The 27,367-nt window shown below is 47.5% G+C and overlaps 1 protein-coding gene and 1 non-coding gene across 5 annotated transcripts in view; one reads left to right on the top strand and one right to left on the bottom strand.

Moving 5' to 3' along the window:
- FGFR3 (fibroblast growth factor receptor 3) overlaps nucleotides 1–26,873 on the bottom strand; it is a 91,141-nt gene extending 64,268 nt beyond the window's left edge. For 3 of the 4 annotated variants that reach the window (XM_056802295.1, XM_056802296.1, XM_056802297.1), the window contains exons 1-2: nucleotides 26,615–26,873; nucleotides 25,318–25,735 (exon numbers count right to left, since the gene is read on the bottom strand). In XM_056802295.1, the coding sequence (XP_056658273.1) occupies nucleotides 25,318–25,507 (190 nt within the window). In that variant the 5' untranslated portion in view covers nucleotides 25,508–25,735; nucleotides 26,615–26,873. The remainder of the gene's footprint in view (nucleotides 1–25,317; nucleotides 25,736–26,614) is intronic. The other variant, XM_056802298.1, reaches the window with a different exon arrangement.
- Nucleotides 3,099–3,221, top strand: LOC130455293 (U6atac minor spliceosomal RNA). Its single transcript, XR_008913212.1, has one exon. It is a non-coding gene; the product is annotated as a U6atac minor spliceosomal RNA (small nuclear RNA).
- Nucleotides 26,874–27,367: the final 494 nt, after the last annotated feature.

Here is a 27,367-nt window from a genome sequence, read left to right as displayed (position 1 = left end):
TCAGTCCAATAGGAGCACTAGATTTCACAGTGAAATCAGGATTTAGAACTTTATAAAATGAGAAAACAGGCGTTAGAGAGGACAAGGGAGTTGACTAAGATCACACAGCAAAGCAGGGTTAAGATTCACATTCAGGTCTTCTGAATCCAAATCAAGGGCCCTTTTCACCTCTATTACCACCTTTTACTCTATTTTTTACCCTATTTACACCTATTACCCTAAGCAAATCACAGAAACTCTATGAACTGGGGGCAGCTAGGTAGCTCAGGGGATTGACAGTCAGGCCTAAAGGTGACAGGTCCTGAGTTCAAATCTGGCCTTAGACATGTCTTAGCTGTGTAACCATGGACAAGTCTCTTAACCCATATTGCCTGTTTCTTACCATTCTTCTGTCTTGGAACTGATTGATTCTAAGAAGGAAGTTTAAAAAAATGATTATTATTTCTGTATAAAAAAAGATTCCCCATTTTTTTCTACTTTGTGGATTGACTCTATTTATTTTATTGGTTTGGGAAACCAACGTCATTGACTAATAGCAAAATGATCTACTAGTTGCCCCCCACTCCGCTCTCAGGCTTCTTCTGGACTCCAGGGGAAGATTGGGGAGATTTTCTCCATATTCAAGAAGCAGTATTAACTCTTTTCCATCCTTCGGTGTACTTCCTTCTGGCAATTAGCTTTGGGTTTCATCAATCAAAGAGAAACCAGAATTCTCTCTGTGCATTTCTCCCAGGGGCCCCCCTTTTCCCCTGTAGGGAGAAATAAGCAGGGAGGCATGAGGACTTGTGGCTGAGGACACTGTCCAGTGTCACTTGTAATGCGTTGGGACAATAGCTACTGAAGACAAGGGCTGGCTGGGGGAACCCCCACCCCTATGAGCTGGAGCTGTGTCCCAGGATCCCGACAGACAGCTCAGGACAGACTGGTCACCCAATGCTCTGCTCGGCTCGGCTCCCTCTAACCAATTCTCATAATTTTAAGACGGGAGCTTATTTTTCTTTATAATTTTTGTTATTGTGAACTCAACAAGCACCTACTAACATCAACTTTTCCCTACACAAAGAATAGGAAAAGAGGGCTGACTATACAGGAAGCCAAGAATCTCCATCCATGTGTGTCTTGGTTTTTTGGTTCTGTCTGGCTATGTCTGAAATTAAATGTGGTTATTCCAACATTGTGGCCGCCATCAATGTTGTCAATGTCTCCAACTGAACTTCAGTCTTCTCTCTGTGTATTTCTTTTTTTTTTAAGCCCTCACCTTCTACCTTAGAATCAATATTGTGCATTGGTTCCAAGGCAGAAGAGTGGGTAAGGGCTAGGCAATGGGGGTTAAGTGACGTGCCCAGGGTCTCACAGCTAGGAAGTGACTGAGGCCAGATTGGAAACCAGGACCTCCCATCTCTAGGCCTGGTGCTCTATCCACTGAGCCACCTGGCTGCCCCCTTTTTGTGTATTTAATGATTCATTGGAATTTTTCTTTCTTCTTTTATACTTTGACCCTCTTCCCCCATTCTCTCTCTCTCTCAAAAAAAAAAAAAAAAGCTAGCCATAGCTTGGAGAACCTTTGCATATGAATGTCCATGGGATATCCTGGGGAACCAAGGCAAGGTATAGTAAGGAGAGTCAGATGCCCACTTAATTGAAGCAATATTAGGCAATGTGTACCTCCTTAGGCATCAGTGGTGGGAGCTAGGTGGCTCAGTGAATAAAGCCAGGCTCAGATACTGGAGGTCCTGGGTTCAAATATGACCTCAGACACTTCCTAGCTGTGTGACCCTGGGCAAGTCACGTAACCCCTCTTGCCTAGCCCTTCTGGCTCTTTTGCCTTGGAACCAAAACACTGAATTGATTCTGAGATGGAAGGTAAGGGTTTAAAAACAAACAAAAAAACAAAAACAAAAAAGAGGCACCTATGGTGTAGAGGCTAAAGAGAGAGTTGGTCTTGCCCAGGGTCATACAACGAAGCTGTGGCAGGTCTCTGGGGTCTCTCAGCATCCCTCCCACAAAGGGAAGGGAGGCAGGAGGAGGGCTGGGGACTGCTCAAAGTTGTCAGCATCCCCTAGCAAAAACAACCTTCCTTCTTAGCTCTTCTCCCATCCCTTTCCATCCTCCCCTTAATCTTCACTTAATTCAGGCAGCTGGCTGTAAATACCCCCAGAACAATGGATTTAATCCTGAAAGTTCTGAAAGGGAGCTAGCCCACTCCCCCCCAGGCAGGGAGAGGGGGGGCAAGGAGAAACCCCCCCTTCTCTTCCCCGGGTACAATGGGGGGACACTGGGGCCCAGGCCTAATTAAAAACGGAAGTGCTCAGTTCAGAGCCAAAGTTTGGGCAAAGAAGTAGAGAAGTGGGGGGAGGGAGAGTAGGGAGGGCTGGCCCAAATGGGGAGGGTCTTTTCTATTCAAAACCTGGACTCCAACTGGGGCCACATTCAGGGAACTGTTAATTGTCATTCCAACTCCGAATGTCCTAGTTTCTAAGTGGAAACTACTCCCCAGAAGGCTAATGAACCCTCTGCTGGAGCAGTTACCCTAGATCCAAACAAGGTCCAGGTAGGCAAGATCCATCCCCTTCCACACTCCGGCTCTGCCCCCTCCCCCCAAGACTACTATGCAAGTCACTTAACTTCTTTCCCTAAGGCCCTTTCCTTTCTGTAAAACCAAGAGAGTGGATGGAGAGCCCAGGCCTATACATATCTCAGACACTTCCTAGTCACCTAACCCCCATTACCTGTCCCTTTTTGCTTGTCTGTCTTGGGACCAATACACAAGTATTGTTTCTAAGAGAGAAGGTAAGCTTTAAAAAAGGGGGGGGGGGAAGGGGGATGCTGGGACTTGGGCGTCAAAAGACCAGTGGTTGAGTCTTTGTTTTACCACTCAACCCAAGAGTAACCCAAAACAAGTCACCAACTTCAAGGCCTCAGTTTCTTCCTTTATAAAATGCAAGGACTAGGCTTCCAAGGTCCCTTTCAGCTCTAATAATCTGCAACTCCAAACAAGTCACTTCCTTCTATGCCTCAGTTTCCTTCTTTGTAAAATGGCACCCAACTGCCTCCATTAAAAAAAAATTATTGGACCATAGTTTCTTCCTTTGTAAAATGAAAGTTATGAAAGGAGAGAAGATTAGCACTTCCCTTGATAATGGAAGAGGTCCTAGTGGCCTTTCACAACACATATGATTAAGAAAAGGCATTGTCACTTTTGATATATTTTATATTATTATGACATATGTGACATATCACAGGTTCTACTAGATGGCCTCTCTAGTAGATGGTATCCTTCAGGATAGGATTGCTGAAGTGTTGGTTGGCTCTCTGATTCCTCCTTGGGTGGGTGGGGAGGGTAAACCCTGCTAATTCATTCTCATTTCAGGAAAGAAAAAACTGGGGCATAGGGGTAGAGACTTCCTAGAATCACAGAAAGCCAGGACTGAGCCAGCCCTTGAAAAATCACCTACTTTTAACACCTTCCTGAGACCCAGATGTCACTCAACTAAAGTCACGCAGTCAGGCAAGGGCTGGGTAGAACCCAAATTCTTGGACTCCCAAGGAAGGCCTCTTTCCAGCATGCCTCCTTGTTCTAGCTTGCCAAGTCATGGCAGAAGGAGGCCCCAGCAAAGTCCCTGCCCTGCCCTGCCTTCTGTGGCCTTCCCCTTTGGGACCTCAGGCTCTCGGTGCTAAGCACTAGGAGAATTCATCTGAAGCCAGAAAAAAGTCAGCAGTTTTCCAAATCCAAGGGAGGATTTTCAATCTGCTGACAGGGCTTGTGGTGCCTGGGACAACCCATTACAGCTTGGCTGCATGGGACAGAGGAGGTGATTACCAAGCTAAGACTGTCTAGCTGGGTCCCTCTCCAAGGCAGACGTCCACTGGCCCCCTCCCCACAGAGGTGTTTGTTGTCCCCTGAAAGCTTTCACAGTCTGGGATTGGGACGAGTCAGCTTCCTAGCCAAGGGGGATAGCCCCAATTCCTACAGGGCCTTCCTACCTCCATATTCCTCAGTCATCCACTGGGTATTTCATATTATTTTATTTTTTTTTTTAAACCTTACCTTCTGTTTTAGAATCAGTACAGTGTATTGGTTCTAGGGCAGAAGAGCAGGAAGGGATAGGCAATGGTGGTTAAGTGACTTGCCCAGGATCACACAGCTAGGAAGCGTCTGAGGCCAGATTTAAACCCAGGACCTCCGGTCTCCAGGACGGGCTCTCTATCCACTAAGCTGCCCTTGCAATAGGTATTTTATTCATTTCCTACAGCATGGAGGCTACTTATGGGACAGAGAAAATCTCTCGATGTAATTTTAAGAAGTATTTAGAAAACTTGAAAAGTGCTTTCAACTCTCCAATAAAGGGAATATCATCTCCCCCATTTTACAGAATAAGGCTGAGAGCCTTAACTTGTCCAAAGTACACAGGTAACAAGGTGCAAAGCCAGAATTTTAACTCTGGCCCTGTGACTCTGTGTGGCAGCACCAGCTGGAATCACCAGGCCTCATTTCCATTTTTACAATGAATTCTGGGAGGAGACCAAGACCCTTTATTTACACAGGAAAACTGAGGTCCAGGGAGGGGCCACAACTTGTGTTAACATCAGGAAATGGGAAATAGAACCTAGATCTCTTGGTCAGGTTGGACCTGTGTGAGTGTGTATGTGTGGAACAAAAGAGAAAACCAAGAGAATGAAGGCACCCCCTACTCTCACCCCCAGTCTCTTTGTGAGAAGATGTTAAGCCATCAGTAGGTGGCAGGCTCCCCTTTAAAACTTAACCCCCTGGCCGAGGACTTAAGGGAATATCAACTGCTTCTTGGGGGACCTGAAGTCAGAGGACCTGGATTCTACTCTTGGGCTTTGCTACTTTCTATATATTTTTGCTAAGAAAATCCAAATGGGGTCTTACTGAGTTGTATATGACCAACTGACATTTTGTGTTTAAATATATAATTTATTTTATATACTTATTATTATATTTATATAATGTATTATGAAATGACATATATTTCAGATTCTATATCTTTTATATGTTATAAAATACATTATATAATTTTATATTTTATAACATATATAATTATATATTTTATAGAATGTATATTATAGAATTTATTTTACATATAATCTATATTTTATATACATATATGTATGTGTCTCTGTGTGCATATATATCTATATGAAAATGTATAAAATCTATAAGAGTATGGGTATATTACTTCCTTGTTCTGAGCCTCAGTTTCCCCTTCTGTAAAATAAGGGAGTTACTCTCTCTGAGGTCCCCCTTCCAGAATAGAATTCTATGATCCACAAAAGATGCTGCTTCACCAGCCCACTGGCAGGAAGATGGTCTGTCTTGAAAAGTCAGGTAAGGCAAGTCGGAGGTCAGGAACCCCTTCTTCCTTGGTGGGGTTAAGCATTCTTCAGGACAACTAGAAGTTTTTGAGGGTGCCTGAGTCAAAGGGGAAGACTCTGGGCTTTTTGGCTATTTGTCCTAGGTACATCTGCCAGCTCCTTTCAATGGCTACTCCTAGACTCACTCAAAACTCTTTTATTTACTTCTCTTGGCCTCAGTTTTCCCAGCTCTAAAATGAGATGTCTGAACTAGAAGATCTCTTCAGATCCAGGAGGGACAGGGTCATCACCATGTCCAGACCACAACAAGCATCAAGTCTGCCCAGCTCAGCACACAGCAACTACTTCCAAAATGTTCCCCAGATTCAATGGAAAAGCCAAGGCAAGGCAGTGGTAGTTCTAGAAGTCGCCCATTCCCAAGACCTGTGACCCACTCACTGCCCTCCTCTCCCTCTAGACAATGGGCCCAGGGCAGAGCAGGAGCCCAGGTGGAATCCCACGTCCAACGCTCACTAGCCAGGAGATCGAGGACAAGTCACAGCCCCCTTCGTTCCATCTCTCCCAAAGGGGGATGACAAATACTTGCAGTACTTGCCTCACAGTGGCAGCCCTGAAAGGATCTGCAAACCTTAAATTCACATTTACACAAGAGCTTATTTTAATTTTGATTCTGGACGTTCCCAACCCCCCAAGTGACAAAAGGCATCTTTTGGACCTGAAGGGACTTTCTCCCTAGTCCTGGACTCTAGATGGTATCATCATGGATGGCTTTACCCTAAGTCCAGCTGTCAACAGAGAGGGGAACAGCTGGTTTCTAAGCTCCACTTCATAAAATGCTGGAGGAAGAGGGAAAAGGGGAATGGAAACCTAGTGCTTTCTCTCCTATTCTCTCTCTCTCTCTCTCTCTCTCTCTCTCTCTCTCTCTCTCTCTCTCTCTCTCTCTCTCTCTCTCTCTCTCTCGTTCTCTCTTTCTCTCTCTCTCTCTCTCTCTCTGTCTCTCTCTCTCTCTCTCTCACACACACACACACACTGGGAGAGACAGAGAGAGAGACAGAGATAGAGACAGAGAGAGACAGAGACAGAGAGAGACAGAGAGAGAAGGAGAGGGAGACGGAGAGAGAGAGAGTGAGAGAGAGAGAGAGGGAGAGAGGGAGAGAGAGAAAGATAGAGAGAGAGGGAGAGAGGGAGAGAGAGAAAGAGAGAACGAGAGAGAGAGAGAGAGAGAGAGAGAGAGAGAGAGAGAGAGAGAGAGAGGAGAGAGAGAGAGAGAGAGAGAGAGAGAGAGAGGGAGAGGGGAGGGGGGGGGAGAGAGGGAGGAGTCAGAGATAGGTGTGGGGAAGAGTCAGAGAGAGGTGTGGGGAAAAGGAGTCACATGATTATATGGGATCACAAGTCAGGGCTGCGAAGGGACTTTAGAACACAGAATGTCAGGGTTATCAAGAGCCTTAGAACACAGAATTTTGGGCCTATAAAGGGCCTTAGAACAAGGAAATGTCAGTTATCAAGGTTGGAGCTAGAAGGGCCCAGAGACCATCTAATCCAAATCCCCTATTACAGAAAGAAAGGAAGCTCTGGGCCCAAGGTGAGACAGAACTGGGATCTCTGCTCTTTCCCAGCATGCATTTCCCCCCTCCCTCCTTGTTTTCTTAACAAGAAATGTCCCTGGCCCTGGGTGAACACTGTGATCTGTTCTGGCCCAGTCTGGGGCAGGCATCAGAGGTACCTCACACTTCCTAAGAACAAAACTGAGGCTTGTTTTTCAAAGCCATTAAATTATAACTGATGGGTCAGGCCTGTGAGCCCCAGTGAGCCTGACCTGACCAGAAGAGCTGCAGTATTGTATTGGCCAATATCCCCTGGGCCCCACCTCCTCCAGGCAGCCCCCCTGGGGCTTATTAGCTCCACTTTCTCTGAGGTATTGTTCGGCCTTTCCAGCTGTGACCAAGCCTCCAAGGGCCCTCAGTCACTGATATGATGGCACTGCCTTCCAGGGGACTTCCAGGCCTTTTCCAAAGCTCAGCCCCAACTGGGCTGGAGTAGGAGATTAGGAGAACCCACACCTACAATTAAAGCTGGCCCCACTCAAAACAAGCCCTTTGTTGTGATCTTTTCCTAATGAAAACTCAGAAGAGAGCAGGCTCTGCCTCATTGAGCAGTGAGGGGTAGAAGAAAAGGCCTCAGAACTTAGGATCACAGGCTTACGCAGGAAGGGGCCTCCCTGGTCATCCAGGCTGACCCTCTCATTTTTCAGGAGGAAACTGAGGCTTCTGCCCCAACTCACCTAGCCTGGAAGGAGCAGAGTCAGGTCTGGAGCCCAGATCCTCTGGACTCTAAATTTAGAGATCTCTTCTCTAACTAGCGCCTTAGGCCTAGACTCCTAGCCAGGCCCTGCAATTTGGGGATAATAATGGTTTATTATTTTAAATCTGGGGAGGCTGGGGAATGGAAGTAAGGCTGATGGCTGGGAAAATACCTTGTAAGCTAAAGAAACATAAGCCAGGGCTATTCCTTGCCAGCTGGGTGACTTTGACCAAGTCCCTTCACTTGGGGGGCCTCAGCTGTATCTTCTATTATATTAAGTGCAAACTAGGATGCTTCTCTGGGTCATTAAGAGAAGAAAGCAATTAAGGTCCTCGATCTGTGAGTTATGATTATTAGCCACAAAAATAGCAGCTGATTTTTCCTGGTTCACAAAGCCCTCATTCAGTTGACAGCTTTTTCTCATGGGATCCTACGATTTTAATACTACCACTAATAGTAATAGCTAGTATTTATAGAGTGTTTTAAGGTCTGTAAAGCACCTTATGAAGTGGATCTCATTTGATACTCATAATCGCTCTGGGAGGTAGATGCTGTCACTCCTATTTTACAGATGAAGAAACTGAGGTAGACGGAGGCTCAGGGATTTGCTGGGACTTATTCACTGTGCTGCCTGCCTGACTCATCCCAGATTTCAAGCTTAGTTCAGGAGTTCTTCACCCTTTTTTTCTATGCCACGGACCTCAATGGACCCCTTTCTCAGAATGCTTTCAAATGCCTAGAAAAATTAGGTAGAAATCTAGTTATCAAAATAGAGATTATTTTTTCAAAATTCATAGAATCCAGGTTAAGAACCCCTTGATCTATTCCCTCATTTTGCCAAAGAGAAAACTGAGGTCCAGCAAATTTAAGTAATGTCCCTAGGAGAGTCCTTCATGCCTTGATGCTTTCTTCATCTCACTCTTCCTGGCCAGGATTCCTGAAACAATTACTGTACTAGGATGACAGGTAAAAACTCATCTAGTGGTGAGTATTTTGTCCCTAAAAGTCTCCCAGGACCTGCTCCCACCCCAAGACTGGGATCGAGCTCTCTAGAGAGAGACTAGCTCTCCTCCCACCCCATAGCACTACCCTTTTCTTGTACCCCAGAACAAAAAAATCTTATTGAAAGGAACCTTGGAGACCTTCTCGAGTGACCCTCTTATTTTCTATGGAGGAAAGAGACTTCCTCAAAATTACCCAGTAAGTGAGCATCAGGAGTGAGAGGAGGACCCAGCTGTCCCCCACTGGGCCTTTGCTCCTCCGGTGCCCCCTTCTAGGAATGTTTAACACAAAGCCTGGAATTTGGCTTGGCTTATTTTAAAGCCAGAGGCTATAATTCAGGGACCTACAACCTATACTTGGGTACCTAAAGCTTCTTAAGAGGGAGGGTCGAGCTTCATCCAGTAGAAGGAAGAATATAGCCTAGGAAAGTGCCCAGGCCCTCACTGGAATGGAAGCTTCTGGGGCCTAGGTGTGATTTCATCCATTCTATTTGTATTTCCATTGCCTAGCGCAGTGCCTGGCACATACAGAGCAGGCACCTAATAAACACCTGTTAATTGATTACTCCTGGGGCTAGCCCATTTGCCGTGTGACCTAGAAGAAGTTGCTTAACTTCTTCAGTGGCCTTGCCTATAAAATGGGGAGGATGGATGGGGGACCTCGAAGGCCCCTCTCTCCCAGCTCGGACATCCTACCCTCTAGAGACCTTTCCATCTTTGTTGGCCTGGGATAATTGGAACTGGAAGGAACATTGGGAGCCAATGAGTCTAAACCCTGAATTTTACAGAAGACAAAAGAGAAGCTAGGAAAAATTAAGGGGATTGTCCAGGGTCAGTGAGTCAACAATTGGTCAGCCAATCAGCATTTATTAGTTGCCCACTCTGCACAAAGACTGAGATAATCCATGAGGATACCAAAAAAAAAAAGGAAAGAAAAGAAAAAAGGAAAAAGGAAAAAGAAAAAGAAAGAAGAAGCTAAAAACAGCCCCTGCTTCTCAAAAAGCTCAAAACCTAATGGGGGAGACACATGAAAATAATTTTACTGAAGAAGAAACTGAGGCCCAGCAAAGTTGGACCAAAACTATGTACCAAACAAGATGGAGAAATGGGAACTCATAACCTAATGGGGGAAACACATGAAAATAACATCACCAACAAGAGGGAGAAATGGGAACTCGTAACCTAATGGAGGAGACACATGAAAATAATTTTACTAAAGAGGAAACTGAGGCCCAGCAAAGTTGGACCAACTATGGACCAAAACTATATGCCAAACAAGATGGAGAAATGGGGGCTCATAACCTAAGGGTGGAGACACTTAAAAATAACTATATACCAACAAGATGGTGAAATGGGAGATAATGGGGAGAAGAAGGCACATCAGAATTTAATAAGATTTGCAACCTAGATATTGTCTTGGATAAGTCACTTGACTCCAGTTGTCTAGTTTTTCTCTTCTCTTCTGCCTTAGAACTAATACTTAGTATAGATTCTAAGACAGAAGGTGAGTCTGAAAAAAAGTGAAATGGGGTTTGGGAAAGGCTTCTTGCAGAAGGTAGGACTTCAGTTAAGACTTAAAGGGAAACCAGGAAAGCCAGGAGACATAGAGTTGAGGAGGGAGAAGACCCCAGTCATGTGAGGCAGACTGAAAATGCTTATAACTGGGAGAATCTTGTAGGAGGAACAGCAAGGAGGCTATTGTCCCTGTATTAAAATAAGGAGTATAGGCCTAAGAAACCTGAAAAGCAAGGGGGCCAGCTGTGAAAGACTATGAATAATAATTGCTAGCATTTTCACAGTGTATTAAGGTTTGCAAAACACTTTACAAATATTATCTTGTTTTATCTTCACAATCTTGGGAGATAAGTGCTATTATTATACCCATTTTATAGTTAATGAAACTGAGGCAAAGATTAAGCAACTAGCCCAAGGTTACGGAGAGGCCACATTTAAATTCAGATCTTCCAGACTTCAAGTCACCAAGTTGCCATCACCTTTGGGATCAGTCAGTCAATAAACATTTATTAAGAGTCAGGCAGGGGTGAAGATGGGGAATACAAATGCAAATTAAAGAGGCAGTCTATACCCTCAAGGAGTTGATAATCTAATGGATAATTCAAAGAAAGCTGGGGTGGAGGAGGGCAGAAGTTATCCAGAGTGAGGCATGCATACTGCTTTTTGTAAACCTTAAAGAACTATAGGGATGAGACTTAAAAAACAAATAAACCATGGGAAAATATTCTTAATTGATTAATTAAAATTTTTCAATTAAAAGCAAAAAACAAAAAACAACAAATCCCAAACCCTTCCCTTCCATGCTGTGTATTGGTTCCAAGGCAGAAGAGCCTTGGGAAGAGTTAGGCAATGGGGGCTAAGTGACTTGCCCAGGGTCACACAGCTGGGAAGTGTCCAGACCTGGCTCTCAATCCACCTCATAGACTCTTCTGGATGCGGATTATGATTGCTTCTGCCCCCCCTCCCTCGGGCCTGGATCCGGAGGAGCGGCCCCCTCATCTTGGAGACGGAAGAATTTCTCTTGGGATGTGCCACTCTCTGGGTCGTCTTAATTAGGTTAGCCATAGGATTTCCCAATAGATGAAGTTGCAATAAAAGCCAAGGGCAGAGCAGGCCTGTCAGAAGGTGGGCAGCTCTCCTATGGCTTCCAAGATAATACGCCTCTTTTCTGACTCCACTTCAAAGCCCCTTCCCCTGCCAAGTCACTGGTCTCTTCCACACAAGGAAAAGGAAGCCCCTGAGTGTCAGGGATCTAGTCAACGGCAGAGATGGGATATTCACCAATCTCCTTCAATTTCAAATCGAGAGCCGATTGGCCCCCGGGCCCCCCCCCCGACCCCCCCCCCCCCTCTGGATGAAGGAATCTTTTTTCACCTCTCCCTAGGCAGAGGCCAGAGCTGGGCTGGCTGGCTCCAGTCTGATAAGCATATAAACAGGGAGATCACATGTGGTATTTTATTTATGTTACAGAATGCAAGCCAGCTCCAAGCCTGAATTTGAAACCCAAATAAAAACACCCCTCAGACCCCCGGTATAACCCCACCCCACCCCCCTTGTGGTAAATTTGGGAGGCCCGAAGGAGAGAAAAATGTTTTAACACAAATTCCAGCTTCACACTCGAGGTGGCCACAGAGAGGGCTCTGTCAGGAGCTCCCTGGGTGATCTCAGCCCCTTCTCCCGGTCCTCAGTTTCCCTATTTGTAAAACCAGAGGTCTGGACTAAAGAGTCTCTAAAATCGATTCTAGCTCTATTCTGTGGCTATTCTGAATGAGGAGGAATCCACTGCCAGGCATTGATGTCAAGGTGGGGAAAAGGGGCCCGTTTGAATGTTAGCAGAACTTTTGAGGGTAGGCAGCAGAGAACTGGCACAGCGGCCCCAAGTCAGAAAGACTCATTCAAATCCATCTTCATACACTTCCCCGATGGGTGACCCTGTTTGCCTCAGTTTCTTCACCTAGAAAGTGAGCTGGAGAAGGAAATGGAGGGCCACCCAGAATCTCCGCCAAGAAGAAAGTCCAAATGAGGTCAGGAAGAGTCAGACACAACTTCAAACAATAGAATCACCAAGCAGAGAATTGGAACCCAAAGGAGGTGCCCAGCGACGGGGAGGGCTGAAGGGGATGGGAGGACACGAAGCTTTGAGAAGCAAAGTTTTAAAAAGCTCAAATGGAGACTTTAGAGACGCCTGTAAAGAAGGATCATAGGACCTCATGTAGAATCAGGAAAATAACATTGATCAATGGCTACATCACAGAAAGAGAAAGAACTGAAAACACAGAGATGATCATTATGACTCAGCAGAGGCCTCTGGGGCCAAATGAAGCTCTTTTCCTTCATCTCAGAGACCATGCATGTGAAATAATAACTAAAAAAGTTAGCATTTATAGGGTGTATAAGGTTTGAAAAGCACTGTCCTCCTAACAACTCTGGAATGGAGTTATCATTAACCCAATTTTACAGATGGGGAAAACAAGGCAGAGAGGGGGTAAAGAGGCTTGTCCAGGGTAATACAGCTAAGAAGGGGTCATTATTTGAATCTAGGACACTGGCTCACTAACCACTGATATATTTTCAATCTTTCTTTCTTTTCCTTTCTCTGTCTTTCCTTCCTTCCTTCCTTCCTTCCTTCCTTCCTTCCTTCCTTCCTTCCTTCCTTCCTTCCTTCCTTCCTTCCTTGCTTCCTTCCTCCCTCCCTCCCTCCCTCCCTTCCTTCCTTCCTTCCTTCCTTCCTTCCTTCCTTCCTTCCTTCCTTCCTTCCTTCCTTCCTTCCTTCCTTCCTCCCTCCCTTCCTTTCTCTTTTTCTCTTTTTCTTTTTGTCTTAAACTCAATATATAATATTGGTTCCAATGTAGAAGAGTGGTAAGAGCTAGGCGACTTTCCCAGGATCACACAGCTAGAAAGTGTCTGAGGACACCTTTGAACCCACAAATCTGGCTCTCTATCCATTGAGTCACACCAGCAGCTCCAAAAGGTATGAATTTTTTAAAAATGGAGTTCATCTTCTTGATCATCTAAGAGGGGTTGGAGAAAACAACCCTATAACTTGGCCCAGGTCTGATGCTGACAAGGTGTATGAGCCTGAGCAACTGTCTATTCTCTTGATCTGTGAAATGGGGATGAGCACATTTGTACTGGTCCACCTCAAAAGGGGCGCTGGGGGAACAAGATCTTTGCAAAATTTAAAGCAAGTCAGACACGGGGGTTGTAGTTATTGTTATCACCCATCATAGTATGTGCTCAATAATTCCTAGGTAAGTCCACCCTGATCATTGTACAAAATCAAGGAGCCCAGAGAGGGAGAAACTTGCTCACACACAGCAAAATGAAGATTTTTTCCCCCTTGGCTTCTCCTAAATTATCCAAAGGTTTGGGATCTGAGCTGTTGGGTAATCTTGAAGCCATGCTAAATCTACTGCCTTCTACACACCCTTTCTCTCCTCCCAGGCCCTTCAAAGCCAGAAGAGCGCTTGAACAAGCTAAAATGACCAGGGAGCTGAACTCAACACCATTTTCTATTCTCTTTTGGGCTCCACTCCATGAGGCTGGGATTTGCTTGCAGGATGGAGGAGCAGGGAAGTTTATCCTGCTTATTTTCAGTATGAAGAACACCTTCTGGTTGTTGGAAGGGGAAGGGCTTGGACCCAAGACCTCTTCTCCCTCCTCAGGGTCCCTCACACCCCTCTTTGCACCCACAATCATGTTGCAGGATGCCCAGCCTGGACTTGCCAACTCTTAATTATGCAGTAGGAATCGGGAGCCACGGATGGGGGCTCGAGACAGAGAGTAGTTAGTTATCTTTCCATTAGACAGAGCTGTACTATGGATGGGGGCTTGAAACATAGTGTAGTTAAGTTAGTTATCTCTCCATTAGACAGAGCTGTATTCTGAGGCTTTACAAGCCCGGCAGATGGAAAGAGGAATCACTTCGGGTCAGAGCTCGGGAGCACTCAAAGTCCACTCTGGCAAGGCCGGTGGAGAAATGGATACAGGGCTCCGCTCAAAGTCCAGTCTCTTAGCCCAACCTCCTGGCCCAGAGAGGATGGTCCAATGTGAAGGCTCTAGAGTGGAATTGAAGGATCTTAGTTAATAACTAGGATGCTCCTGAAGCTTTGAGGCATCCAGAGTGTTAGCTCATTTGATCCTTGCAACGTCCTTTACGAAAGAAGCTCCAATAATTTTTACTCCTATTTATAGAGGAGGAAGCTGAGGTTCAGAAGGTTGACTTGCCCAGGGTCAGACAGCTAATACGTGGATGAGGCAGGATTCAAACTACTCAACCTTCTCAATGGAAGGGATATTGGCAGATGGGGTATCTGAGGCCTAGAGAAGGGATGCAATTTGCCTGCCTAGAGTCATCTAGTGGAAAGAACAAGGCTTTCTGTTCTAAAAATCTTGACTGTCATTCTTTCTACTACCATGCAGGTTCAAATGAGGCAGAAGCTAAAGTGTCCTGAACCCAGAACCTAGCAAAGTATCTAGAAGAGTTTAGGTGTTAAATAAATACTTCTTGATTAAAAGATTGAATAATAAAAAAATAAAGTGTCCTGGAGAGATAGCCAGGTGGTTCAGTAAAGAGAGTCAGGACTGGGAATGAAAAGTCCTGGGTTCAAAGGTGACCTGAGACACTTCCTGGGTGACCCTGGAAAAGTCACTTAACCCCCATTGCCTAAGCTGTACCTCTCTTCTGCCTTGCAACCAACACTTGGTATTGATGCGAAGACAGATGATAAGGGTTAATGAAAAAAAGGGAGAGCAGGATTTTAGTCTTGACATAGGGGTGGTCCCCCAAAGTCTACTATTTAATTCATGGCCCTTTTTCCTTCTCCTCATACCCATTCTTTTTTTAAAAAAATTTAATTAATTAATTTCATGCCCATTTCTAAGGTAATCCAAAGGTATATCTAGATATTTCTTTATGAATGACTAAAATCACAACCACTTTCATTAATTAATTAGCCTTGAGCTCTCATTCCAGTTAAATGAAACATTATTTGTTTAATTAACTTGATAAACCTCTTGTGTAAGCATGTGCTCTTTTCTAACCCCTAATCTTCTCAACTTCAATAACAGCTTTTACTATTAGATTCTCCTATAGCCAAGAGGAACACCCCAAGTTTTTTCAAATGAAAGAATCTACACCCGCCCTAGAGGGATGGGAGAGGGAAGCCTGAAGAACAGCAAATGGAGGATTTTTAGGAAAACCAGGAGGAAAGACTTGGAAGGGACCTTTAAGTCCCTGCAGTCCAAACACCACTTGCTCTCCCATTTTAAAGATGGAAGCAGAGACACGGAGTGATGAACCACATTTTTTTTTTTACAGGTCACACTAGTAGGAAATGGAAGAGCTAGGATTTGAACACTGTACTCTAACTCTGTCCCACATACCCTGCTGGGGGCTTGCCACATGTCATTAAGCCTTTTCAGTTACTAGTTAAGAGCTCCTAGCTGTGTGACCCTGGGCATGTCACTTAGACCCTATTGTCTAGCCCTCATCACTCTTCGGTCTTGGAATCTAGACATGGTATTGATTCTAAGACAGAAGGCAAAGATTTAAAAATAAAAAAGAGTTAAGCATCGAGCCTTTCAAGCTCTTACCTGCATCAGGTATCCTCTTAGTCTGGAAATAAACTACACCCAACTCCCCTCAACAAACTGGCTTTTATAAAATCCAGATACAGCTTATAATTGTATTTACCTTTCTAGTGTCTCTGTGTGCGCACGTGTGTATATGTATCCATTTAGCATTCACGTAAATATATAGAAACACTAAAAAGTGACTATAATGATCTTATAATGCCACATACAATTACTATACATATATCCATAAAATTAAAATTTTAAATTAATTTATCTCACTTAAGGAGTACAGGCTTCATTTGGGGACAGACGACACTTGACCCAATACAGTAAAACTCATTTTTGATAAGTAAGGGAAACTTATTTTAAAGAAAAAACGAGACTAAAAAAAATCTCATCGGTAGAATCAATCTTGTTGAAAATTGATTCAACTCAGTAGCTTTGGCTCTAGTAGAAAGATATGAAGACAAGCTAAGAACCTGACATTACTCTTCAGCATCCGCCACAATCAGTACTTTCAGAGAGTTCTGAAGAAGGCCCAGGCTAGTCCAAGATACCTGGGAATTTTTCAATGATCATCTGCCATAAATTTCTATATCGATCATCTGAGCTGTAAGTAGAGATTTTTTAAATAAAGTATTAAAAAGTCCACACCTAAGATATATCCCAATATATCCTCAGTTCAGAATTCCACAATTGTTGATTAAGCCATTAAACACCTAGTATAGAGATGTCAAATGCATGTCTATGTAGAAATACCTCATTTTGAGTCTATATATGTATACATGCATGTGTGTGTGCGTGTGTTTGCACACATATGTCTGGGTTTGGAGCTGAGTCCAAAAAAAAAAAGAAAGAAAAAGGAAAATTCTATAATTTACGCCCCTAAAGAGGTTACAGTCTAATGAATGTGTGATTACGATATACATAAAGGAGTAGCTACACCCTCCCCTCTCCTGCCTACCAAAGGGCTCCCAGCAGAATCTTAGTAAATGTTTGCTGAATGCATGCATGCTTGAATAGAAAGAATGAATAGAGAATAGAATGCGATAGGAGTAAGACCCAGATTGGGACAAAGTGCTTCAAGAAAATTTGAGGAGGGAGAGAAAACCAGGCTGCGGTTATCAATTACCAATCGGGTCATTTTCATGGCAATTAGCAGCTGGTGTCTGTTAGAAATATTAGCTGCTGGTTACAAAAGCCCAGATTGGGACTTGTTCAACCAAGACCAAAGAGGCCTTTTCATGATGTCAAGTTCATTAATAAACTCCAATCTCGTTCTCGGAAAAGATGAGCCGATTACGATGGAGGTTAGGAAGGGCTGTGGCATGCCCCACCAGACAGCAATGTTCAGGGTAATTTATGTCCCTGTGAAAAGAGCCAGACTCAATATTTATAAATTTTTATTAGCCTCTTTTCTCTCATAGCTATTAGGACCCATCTTATTATAGGAACAGCATTACTAATCTATCGACTCATTTCCCAGATTTAGCTCTAATTGGAGAAAAACTTTCTCCTTTCTCTCTCTCTCCTCTTCCTCTTCCTCCTCCCCTCTTTCCTTTTCCTCCACTCTTTCCCCCTCTCTCCCTTCCTCTCTTCCTTCTCTCTCCCCTCTTCCTCTTCTCTCTTCTTTCTCTCCTCTTCCTTCTCTCTGCCTTCCCTCCTCTCCCTTTCCTTTTCCTCCACTCTTTCCCCCTCTCTCCCTTCCTCTCTTCCTTCTCTCTCCCCTCTTCCTCTTCTCTCTTCTTTCTCTTTTCTCTTCTCCCTCCCTCTCCTCTTCCTCCTCCTCCTCCTCTCTCTCCCCTCTTCCTCTTCTCTCTCCTTTCTCTTTTCTCTTCTCCCTCCCTCCCTCTCCTCTTCCTTCTCTCTCCCCTCTTCCTCTTCTCTCTTCTTTCTCTTTTCTCTTCTCCCTCCCTCTCCTTTTCCTTCTCTCTCCCCTCTTCCTCCTCCCTCCCTCCCTCCCTCTCCCTCTCCCTCTCCCCCCCCCTCTCTCTCTCCCCCCCTCCCCCTTCTTCCTCCTCTCCCCCCCCCCCCAGAGGGTTTCAAGGTTCAGGATAATTTTTTTCCCTCCAAGGGTGGGCCATGAAGAGGTCTCCATGAACTAGGCCACAACCTTTCCAGTCTTAGCAGATCATTTTAAAAACTGCTAAAGCCACATCTTCCACCACAATCAAAAAAAGAAAAAAGTCTAGTAGCCTCTTTCTAGTGCTACGGTCTTATTTTGCTAGTACTGATTAGCTAAGAGGCTCTCCAACTTGAAGGCTGGGTGGGCCCCATGGGGGCATCTATCCAGCACAACCTAGCAGAAGCAAGACACAACCTCCCTGCCTCTAGACGACACACAGTAGTGAAGAATAGGGCTTTTCTATGGAAAAAGACCCTGGAGGAGACTTGCCAGTCTCTTCTTTTTGTAGATAAGGAAACTGAGGCCCAGAGTGGCTCCGGCCAAGCCGGTAGCACTGTTCTGTATTGCCTTTTTTTTTTGGCATTGCGTTCCTACAGATACATGTACATATTATACGGGTATGAAAAGAAGCCAAGAAATAGATTTTATTCTTCAGTTGCAGATTTGGGGGGAGAGGGAGGGGAGGCAGAACCCAACACCAGCCACGGCTGATGAGGGTCTATGAAGTCTGGCCGGGTTACGTGATCCTGCTACAGATTCTGTTATCTTCAGAGGGTTTGGGGTGAAGAAGAGAAAAGGGGAACACATTTGTCTTTGGACATCTGATACCAAGAATAAAACAGGCTCAGCCCTGGAATCATACAGAAATTGTCTCGTTCCTTCCCTCTCCCTGCCTCAAACGCCGGGGAGCCAAGCATCCGTCAAATATTCACGGTAACTCAAAACGAGACCCACACGTGCCTTTGCCCAGGGATAAGGGGGAGATGGCAGCCCGGGAGTCTCTGAGAGGGGGTGTTTTTTGGCTAAGCCAAGGAGCCTGTAATTCCATCTTTGCACATTTCCTTCCTCCTCACCCTGAAAATAGACTCGTGCTCATTTGTCCTCCCCCTGAGATGCCCAGCTGAACCCTCAGGAGGGGAAGAGCCCGAGAGCGCAGAGAGTGGGGGGAGAGAGGAAAGAAGGGAAATCCTGATGGGAAAGAGGGGCAGAGAGTGACTTTTACATGTCCCATATTACCAATAAAGAGGCTTAAAAAAAAAGATTCCAAACCCCTCCAGACCTTTTTCCCCCCTCTCCCTGGCCAAAAAAAAAAGGGGTGGGATGGGGGGGAGATAAAGGGAGATGGCCGTGTGTCCATTTCCTCCCCTTTACTCAGCTCACTTGACATTCACCAATCGTAGGGAGTAATATCTTTATCTGAATACTAATGCAAATTGGAGGGAGGGAGTCCTCTTTTCCGATATTGAAGTCTATTCTGTCGGAGCTGAATGGAGTGACCGTATGCTCAGGCCACTAAAAGAGTTCACTGACCTCCCTTAATGTGCCCTGTCATGGCTGCTGGCTGACATACACATTCAATTCTGTCTTGCCTACTTTCATTCATAAAAAAAATAAAGGGGGGGAAAAAGAAGAAGAAGAAATATATAATGACATTGTTCCCCCTCCCTCCTGGCTGCGGCGGCCCGGAGAAAGGGAGGCGAGGGGAACTTGAGCCACGATGAGGGCTTTTAGTGTTTTCGGTTTGCAGCCCCATTCAGGAGCCGTCTAACCATCTGCCTGCCTCCTTCCTACCGACAGCCCCACACCTCCCCGCGGAGATGTTAGGCCCCCGGCCCTCCACCTTCGCTAATAGCGAGCATTCATATGAGCAAACATACACATACCTCCAAAAGAGCCCCCTTCAATGCCCGTTTTATGTTCGCTGAGCCCAGGCATAAAGCGCTGGTTGTTACAGCCGCCGGGCCCGTGTGGAGAATTAGATCACTAGGGAAAAATCCTTCCAGGCCCCTTTATGGAAAAAGAAGGCCTTCCACTGTAATGGGAAACGCCGGGTACAACCACCTTCAGTAATGAGCCCGTGTCCCATGGCCCAGTGGATTCGGAGAAAGAATTGGCTGCTGTTTTTCTTCCAAGTCATTCAATTTAAAGATGGGGAAGGAGGACGTGTGTGTGTGTGTGTGTGTGTGTGTGTGTGTGTGTGTGTGTGTGTGTGTGTGTAAGTGTGTAAGTGTTTATACTCCCTTTTGGTCCTTTCTCTTTTCCAGGGAAGGTTCCCTCATCTTTTCTACCTCCGTTGTGGGCCAAGCCCCAAGGTAGTTGGGTGGATGGAGAGGGCCCGACCAGGGGGGATTTGGATCTGGAAGGGACCTTAGAGAGAACAAGGCGTCGGATGCCACCAAGGAAGGAACTGAGGTGGGGAGAGGGGAGCTGGGTTTCTGACTCACTGAGCCTGCTCCTGCTCCCTCGGGTGACTTTGGGTCAGTACCTTTCTGCTCTGCCCCTGAGGAGGATCTCCAAGGACCCTCCTTGATTTAAACCCTACGGATTTTAGATAATCACTTATTTCCCACAAAGATTTATTCTTTCCTCCTTTTCCCACCTGAGTTTACTTTCCTAGAAATTAATTTCTTCCCTCCCCTTCCTATTAGGTATGAGGAAACTGAGGCAGAAAAAGAAAAGGTGCTCATCTAGGGAGATGGAACAAATCTGGGTTCCTTCGCTCTAAAGGGATTTGTTTTGTTTTTTTACACCTCATAGTTGCCTCTGTAGATCATTATGAGGGTGGGGAAAAGGGGGGGCCCAAAATCTGGGACTTAAACTTGGGATCCTTCCTCTAAAGGGTTTTGTTTTGTTTTTTCACACCTCAGAGTTGCCTCTGTAGATCATTATGAGGGTGGGGAAAAGGGGGGGCCCAAAATCTGGGACTTAAACTTGGGATCCTTCCTCTAAAGGGTTTTGTTTTGTTTTTTCACACCTCAGAGTTGCCTCTGTAGGTCATTATGAGGGTGGGGAAAAGGGGGGGGGAGATAGCTTACTAGCCATTCATCCCCCACCCCAAAAATCTGGGATTTAAACTTGGGATCCTTCCTCTAAAGGGTTTTGTTTTGTTTTTTCACACCTCAGAGTTGCCTCTGTAGGTCATTATGAGGGTGGGGAAAAGGGGGGGCCCAAAATCTGGGACTTAAACTTGGGATCCTTCCTCTAAAGGGTTTTGTTTTGGTTTTTCACACCTCAGAGTTGCCTCTGTAGGTCATTATGAGGGTGGGGAAAAGGGGGGGCGGAATAGCTTACTAGCCATTCATCCCTCACCCCAAAAATCTGGCCCGAAGAGGCTGGATCTATTCACTGAAGTTGGGTGGTGTTAGAGTAGAAGCTAGAGGGGGTATGGTAAGTCCCGATGAGGGCTGTCTTCCCCGACTGCCTGCAGGACAGAACATTCCCTCCCACCCTTGGAACCCCTGGCTTTCCAGAAAGGGATCCCTGTCTTACAAAGGGCATTGAACTCTGGAGTCAGAAGACTCAGGCTTGAGTGCCATTGAGCAGTGGGGTGGTGGGGAAGGAGCTTCACCCCTCTGCTTCCTCCCACTCTGGGTACATGGGGGGCAAGTGAGGAGCAGCTATGCAGAGGTCTCTTCTGGCTCCAGATTTGAAGTTGCTCCTCTCCTTCCTTTCCATCCCTCTAAGCAGCAGCCCTTTCTGCCACGTGCGGATCGTTTCCTGGCCCCTGGGGCCAGCCCCCAAAGGAGAGGGAGTGAGCTCACCCCCAGGACACCCCTGGCAAGTTCTGAGCAGGGCGAACAGGATTCCCCCTCCCATTCTCCCGGGGGCTCTCAAACACCACCCTCTTCTGCATTAATGAATTTCTCTGGGGCTGCTGAAGCCTGCCCTATAAATCAATGCAACTGGCGGCAATATGTTGCAACTATCAGTGCAATGACTGATGCTAAGAATCTGCTTGTCACCCTGATGGCAAAACCCAGCATCTCCCCTAGCCTGGCCACCCATCCCCCCCCTACACAAGGGGCATCTTGCCGGGCTTTGGAAGTTTCTACCATGTCTATACCAGAGTCACACTAAGGACTTGTTTTAGATCCAGGAAGAAAGCTGAGCACCCAGCACTCTCCTAGCCACAGCTTTAATAGCTTAAAACACGATTTTTGGACCCAGATAGATAGCGGGTGCCCCAAAGACAGCCAGTATCTCTACCCACTTATCTGTTTTATTCTATTAAAGCTTAAAACTGCACTCAGACTTTTGGGACACCCAGTATCTACACCTATCATACACTATTAAAATTTATTAAAGTGCACTAAGACTTTGGGGACACCCATATCTATACCCACATATCTGTTTTGTACTATTAAAGCTTATTAAAATGCACTCAGACTTTTGGGACAACCCGTATCTATACCTGCATATTTGTTTTGCATTATTAAAGCTTATTAAACGCACTCAGACTTTTGGGACACCCAGTATCTACACCTACAAATCAATTTTACACTATTAAAGCTTATTAAACTACACTCAGATTTTTGGGACACTCTGTATCTACACCTGCCTATCTGTTTTACACTATTAAAACTTATTGAAATGCACTCAGACTTCTGGGACACCCTGTATCTCTACCTGCATATCTGTTTTGTGCTATTAAAACTTTTTAAATGCACTCAGACTTTTGGGACACCCTGTATCTCTACTTGCATATCTGTTTTGTGCTACTAAAGCTTATAAAATGCACTTATTTGGGATAGCCCATTATCTATTTTACACTATTAAAACTTATTCAAAAGCTGGGGGGGGGGCAGGGAGTCGAAACTGGGTGGCTCAGTAGATTGAGAGCCAGACCTAGAGACAGGAGGTTCTAGGTTCAAATCTGGCCTCAGACACTTCGCAGCTGTGCACCCCTGGGCAAGTCACTTAACCTCCCTATTGCCTAGCCCTTGCTGCTCTTCTGCCTTGGAGCCAATACACAGTATTGATACCAAGGCGGGAGGTAAGGGTTTTATTTTGTTTTTTTCATGTACTCAAGACTTTTGGGACACCCAGTATCTACACCTGCCTATCTATTTTATACTATTAAAATGCACTCCGAGTTTTGGGACACCCAGTATCTACACCTGCCTATCTATTTTATACTATTAAAATGCACTCCGACTTTTGGGACACCCAGTATCTACACCTGCCTATCTATTTTATACTATTAAAATGCACTCCGACTTTTGGGACACCCAGTATCTACACCTGCCTATCTATTTTATACTATTAAAATGTACTCCGACTTTTGGGACACCCAGTATCTACACCTGCCTATCTATTTTATACTATTAAAATGCACTCTGACTTTTGGGACACCCAGTATCTACACCTGCCTATCTATTTTATACTATTAAAATGCACTCTGACTTTTGGGACACCCAGTAGCTACACCTGCCTATCTGTTTTACACTATTAAAACTTATTGACATGCACTCAGACTTCTGGGACACCCGGCATCCATCTCTATCCACCTATATTTCTGGGTAGGTTTCGGGAGGAGCCCCCTGAATATGGTCCTAGAGAATATAAGTAGATGAATTCTACCCGAGGTCAGGCTGGAGGAGAAACCATTTGAAACTCTAGAGCTGGCTGCTATAGAGTGATGCCTTCATCTATTTCTAAATGACTTTCATTTCCAAAGTGGAGTCCCAGATTTAGGGCCGGATTATCGGGGCCTTAAAGATCATCTGGTCCAAGCCACTCACTGTCTGGGTGAGGAAACTGAGGCCCAGAAAGACCCCAGACCCAGGAGCCCCGGGGAGCCAAGGCTGGGACAGAGCCCCGTGTCCTGTGGCTTCCAATCCCAGGACTCTCAGAGCTTCCCATCTAGGGTGCCCGCTGGATTAAGGAAGTTATTTGGGGATAAAAGGCCGGAGGAGGAAACAAAACGCCTGCTTAGGATTCCAGACCGAGCTGGGTCGGTCCCCAAAGCCAACAGGGCGGAGAGAACTTCACCTCCAAAGGGGGGCAGGGGGGAATGGGAGCCCCTTCCCTCGGGTGAGTCACCGAATTTGTACCTGATAAAACATTCCTCTCCCGCCTCCCCCAGCCCTCGGTGAACAATAGAAACTTTCTAGGGGGAACACGGGAACTCTTAAAACGTGAATGGTGGAAGGGCCATCATAAAAGTTCTATTGGCAATAGGCCGGCTTCTGCCGCCAGTACAGGGAGCCTCAGAAAAGCAGCTCCCCAGGACGGGAAGGAGGTGCTTTCGGGTGTCCTTTTAAAAATGCATCAGGGTCAGGACGGCTTGGGCCCTCTGGGTTGCTCCTTACTCAGCCCCTGTCAACAAAATTCCCTCTCCTGGCTTTCTCTGGGGGTGCATGAAAGTCTCCCCCAGATGCCTCCCTTGGACCTCTTTCTTTCCCAAGAAGGCTTCCCCTGCACAATTCTGTGCTTCTTATGCTAAGAATCCGCTGTCACCCTGAGGACAACCCCCCCACCTCCTCCACCCCTTCATTTAGAGCTAACCCAAAGGGGAGAAATAGTGGCTAGGTGGGGATGGGCTACTCCCAGAATCTCAGAATTGTAGGGACCCTCAGAAGTCATCTAATCCTTTCTCTAACACCCCCAAATCCTCTTTCAGAAGACCAGCGGTGACAGGAAGCTTATGAGAACAGCTCATTTGTCTTCTGGATAATTCTGACACAGGTAAAGTTGTTCCTTTTTATTCCATCAAAATCTCCCCGTTCTGCCTTCTCTGGTCGTCCAGAACAAGTCAGAAAACCCTCCGGCACAGGACCAGAGGCTCCAACGCTTTGGGATGGCTGACCATGCCCTTGCCACCCAGTCTCAGCCAGACTCGCCATCATTTCCAGCCTCATTTTCCTTCTGAAGGCAGCAATTACATTAGAGCCGCCGGGGCTCTAAATCAGCCCCAGCAATCACCGGACACCCAAGTCATAAAAAAGCCCAGGGTCCATCAGGCCAAACACAAGCAGGAGAGAAAGGGGAAGGGAGGGGGAAAGCGAAGCCCCATCCAGGCAGCCTGGGAAAGGGCTTCCCCCGGGCGTCCAAGACCTTGAATTCGCACGCGTTGGGTCTTGGGGTCCGACATTGAAACCTCCTCTGGGGCATCTCCCCACTAGGGCCGGCGGCGAGGCCACCCCCGGCACAGGCTTGGTGGGGTGAGGGCTGGCTGTTTGTAAATGTTTACTCTCCCCGGCTCTCCCTCTCCTACCAGCCTCAGCCAACAGGCTAGGTTATCAATTAACCTGACAAAGGGAGGCCGTGGGGGGGTGGGAGGGAGGGGGACTGGGCAGGGCATTTCGGCATGGCGCGGTGCCGGACTAAGCGGAGACAGAAAGAAAAGGCTTTCGTTCGTCCCGGACGGGGGTACAGGGAGAGAAAGGAATGTACTGCTTGCTGAAAACTCCGCAGTCATCTCGGGGGTTGCGCCCCGTGTGCACCTGCGGGGCTCGACTGGACTTGAAGAGTGCAGACCCGAGATTCTGCCAGCCTGAGGGGCGGGACGTGGGGAGGGGGTGCGGAAGGGGGGGAGAGCCTTTACACGGTTCAAATATTCTTCATCTGAACTGGCCTGAGAGAAGGAAGTAAGCTGGAAATTTCGGCGCACAGACATAAATTCCGTCTCTTCTCCATTCCCCACTATCTCCCTCCTCCTGATCCCGGGACCCTTCTTACCTGTGGCTTTCCTGGCAGGGCGAGGCTCCAGGTGAGAGATGACCAGCCCCGGACCCGGGCCGGCACCGGCACCATTCACGGCCACAGCCAGGTAGAAGACCAAGACGCAGCCCGCGGTCACCATTCCTCCGAGTAGGCTCCGGGAGGGCCCGGGAAGCCGCCCGCTTGCAGGCCGGCCTGCCTCAGGCATCCTCCGGCAGCATGCTGGGCTTCGCCTCTCCCCGGAGCTCCCGGCTCTGCCGCCCTGGGACTGGGACTGCTCCGGGGCGCCCGGCTCTGCTTCCCCGGAGGAAGACCACAGGGCTTTGCGCTCTGCCGCTGCGGCTAGGGCTTCACCGGCTTCGACTCGGCTGGATTGTGCGTGTCCCTCAGGGGCTGGAAGCCGCTGCTGCTCCAGAGCCCTCGGCTCCACTCCGCTCTGCAGGGGAGGGAAAGATTCTCTAGCTGCAAAAATCGCACCCGTTTCCCAAAGAGAGAGAAAAGATGCAAAGGACTTGGGGGCTCCAGGCTAAAAGGAGAGAAGAGAGCCCAGCGTGTGTATGTACAGGGTGGCTTTTTCAAAACTAGACCGGCAGCTACTATTTCCACTTTCAACTGTCAGTCCAGGTCCCCGCGTCTTCCCTTTTTGCAAAGGGGGGGAAAAGTTGCAAGCCAGGGCCGCTTAGAAACCGACACAGGCAACCCCCCTCCAGCTTAGGAATGTCCCTTTCCTTTGGGGAGGGGAAAGAGCGAACCTCCGAGCTGTGGCCGTGGCCCCGGGAAAAGGGGGGGGGGAATCCTAGCCTCCCCGGGAGGCACGTTGGCAGCGCGCTGCGGGCTTTGAGTCCTCGGCCCAGGGCGCGCTAACGCCCGGCGCCCTTTCGGCGCCACCGCCTCCCCAAACCGCTGCTGGCCTCAGAGCCTCTCCCTCTCCCTGGTTTCTCTCTCTCTCATCTTTCTGAAGCATCCCCTTCCCTCCACCGCAGCCTGAGCCAGGCAGACTGCATGCTCCTTAGAAGTTGCCGTATCCCTCCAAACGCAAACAATCTTTCTGAAAGTCGTCGGATTTCAGGATCTTCTCCCCCCTCCGCCCTATGCCACCCCATCCCGGGAAGGAAGCCCAGGAAGGGTATGATAGCACACCAGTAAAACACTCCCGCTTAGCAGAGCAACCCCAAATAGTTCCCCAGCCAGAGGAGGAAACTTGGGAAGAAAGTTGAGGGGAGTAGGGGGCAGGAGGTAGTCCCGCCGCTCTGTCTCCGACTCCCCCCACCTCGCGCTTGCCCCACTCTAGCCCGCCCCGGGAGAATGCCCTTACCTCGCCGGGCCCCTCTCCGACGGCGGCGGCTCCCCAGCCCAAGGTTCCCGGGCGCACGGCTCCTCCTCCTCCTCCTCCTCCTCCTCCTCCTTCTCGGGAGCAAGGGACCGAGCGGCGCCAGCTGCCGCCGCCGTCACCGCACACACAGTGCGCCCGGGCCAGCTCTCCAGCGCAGCCCCTGCAGCAGCAGCAGCGGCGGTGGCTCCAACCACTTAGCAGCGCGCCGGCCGCGCCCGCCCCGCCTCCGCCCACGGCCCGCCCCCTCTCCCCCCACCCTCCTCAGCCCGCCCCTCCCTCTTCCCCTCCTCCTCTCTCTCCTCTTCTCCTCCTCCTCCTCCTCCTCCTCCTCTTCCTTCTCTTCTTCCCGGTCTTCCTAGTATGCACTCTGCTCGAGGAGCCACCGGCGTGCAAAAAGCCCGAGGCGGGAGAACGAGGGAGCCGAGAGGAGAGGAGAGAACGAGGGAAAGCTGGGGCTTGCAGGAGGGGGGTTATCTAGTTCCGCCCGCCCCCTCCCCTCCCTTACCCTCCCCATTCCCGAGGGGGGGGCGTGTGGGGAGGCCCGCCCAGAATTGAGGGAGACGCCCAATTCTCTGCCTCCCCGCCAGGCTTCCTTCTGCTTAAAGGGATTAAGGCAGAGGAAGGGGACCGGGGGTCCAGCGGGAGGGGGGATTGCAATAATTAAAAGGGTGCACCCGCCTCCGAGGGCGTGAGAGTGAGCCGGAGTTCAGACCAGCCCCTTGTCTTAGGCTAGAG

Source organism: Monodelphis domestica, chromosome 6 (genome assembly GCF_027887165.1).
Source record: "Monodelphis domestica isolate mMonDom1 chromosome 6, mMonDom1.pri, whole genome shotgun sequence".
NCBI classification, from domain to species: domain Eukaryota; kingdom Metazoa; phylum Chordata; class Mammalia; order Didelphimorphia; family Didelphidae; genus Monodelphis; species Monodelphis domestica.
Note: the sequence above shows the minus strand (reverse complement) of the source record. Positions and strands in the feature narration are given on the sequence as shown.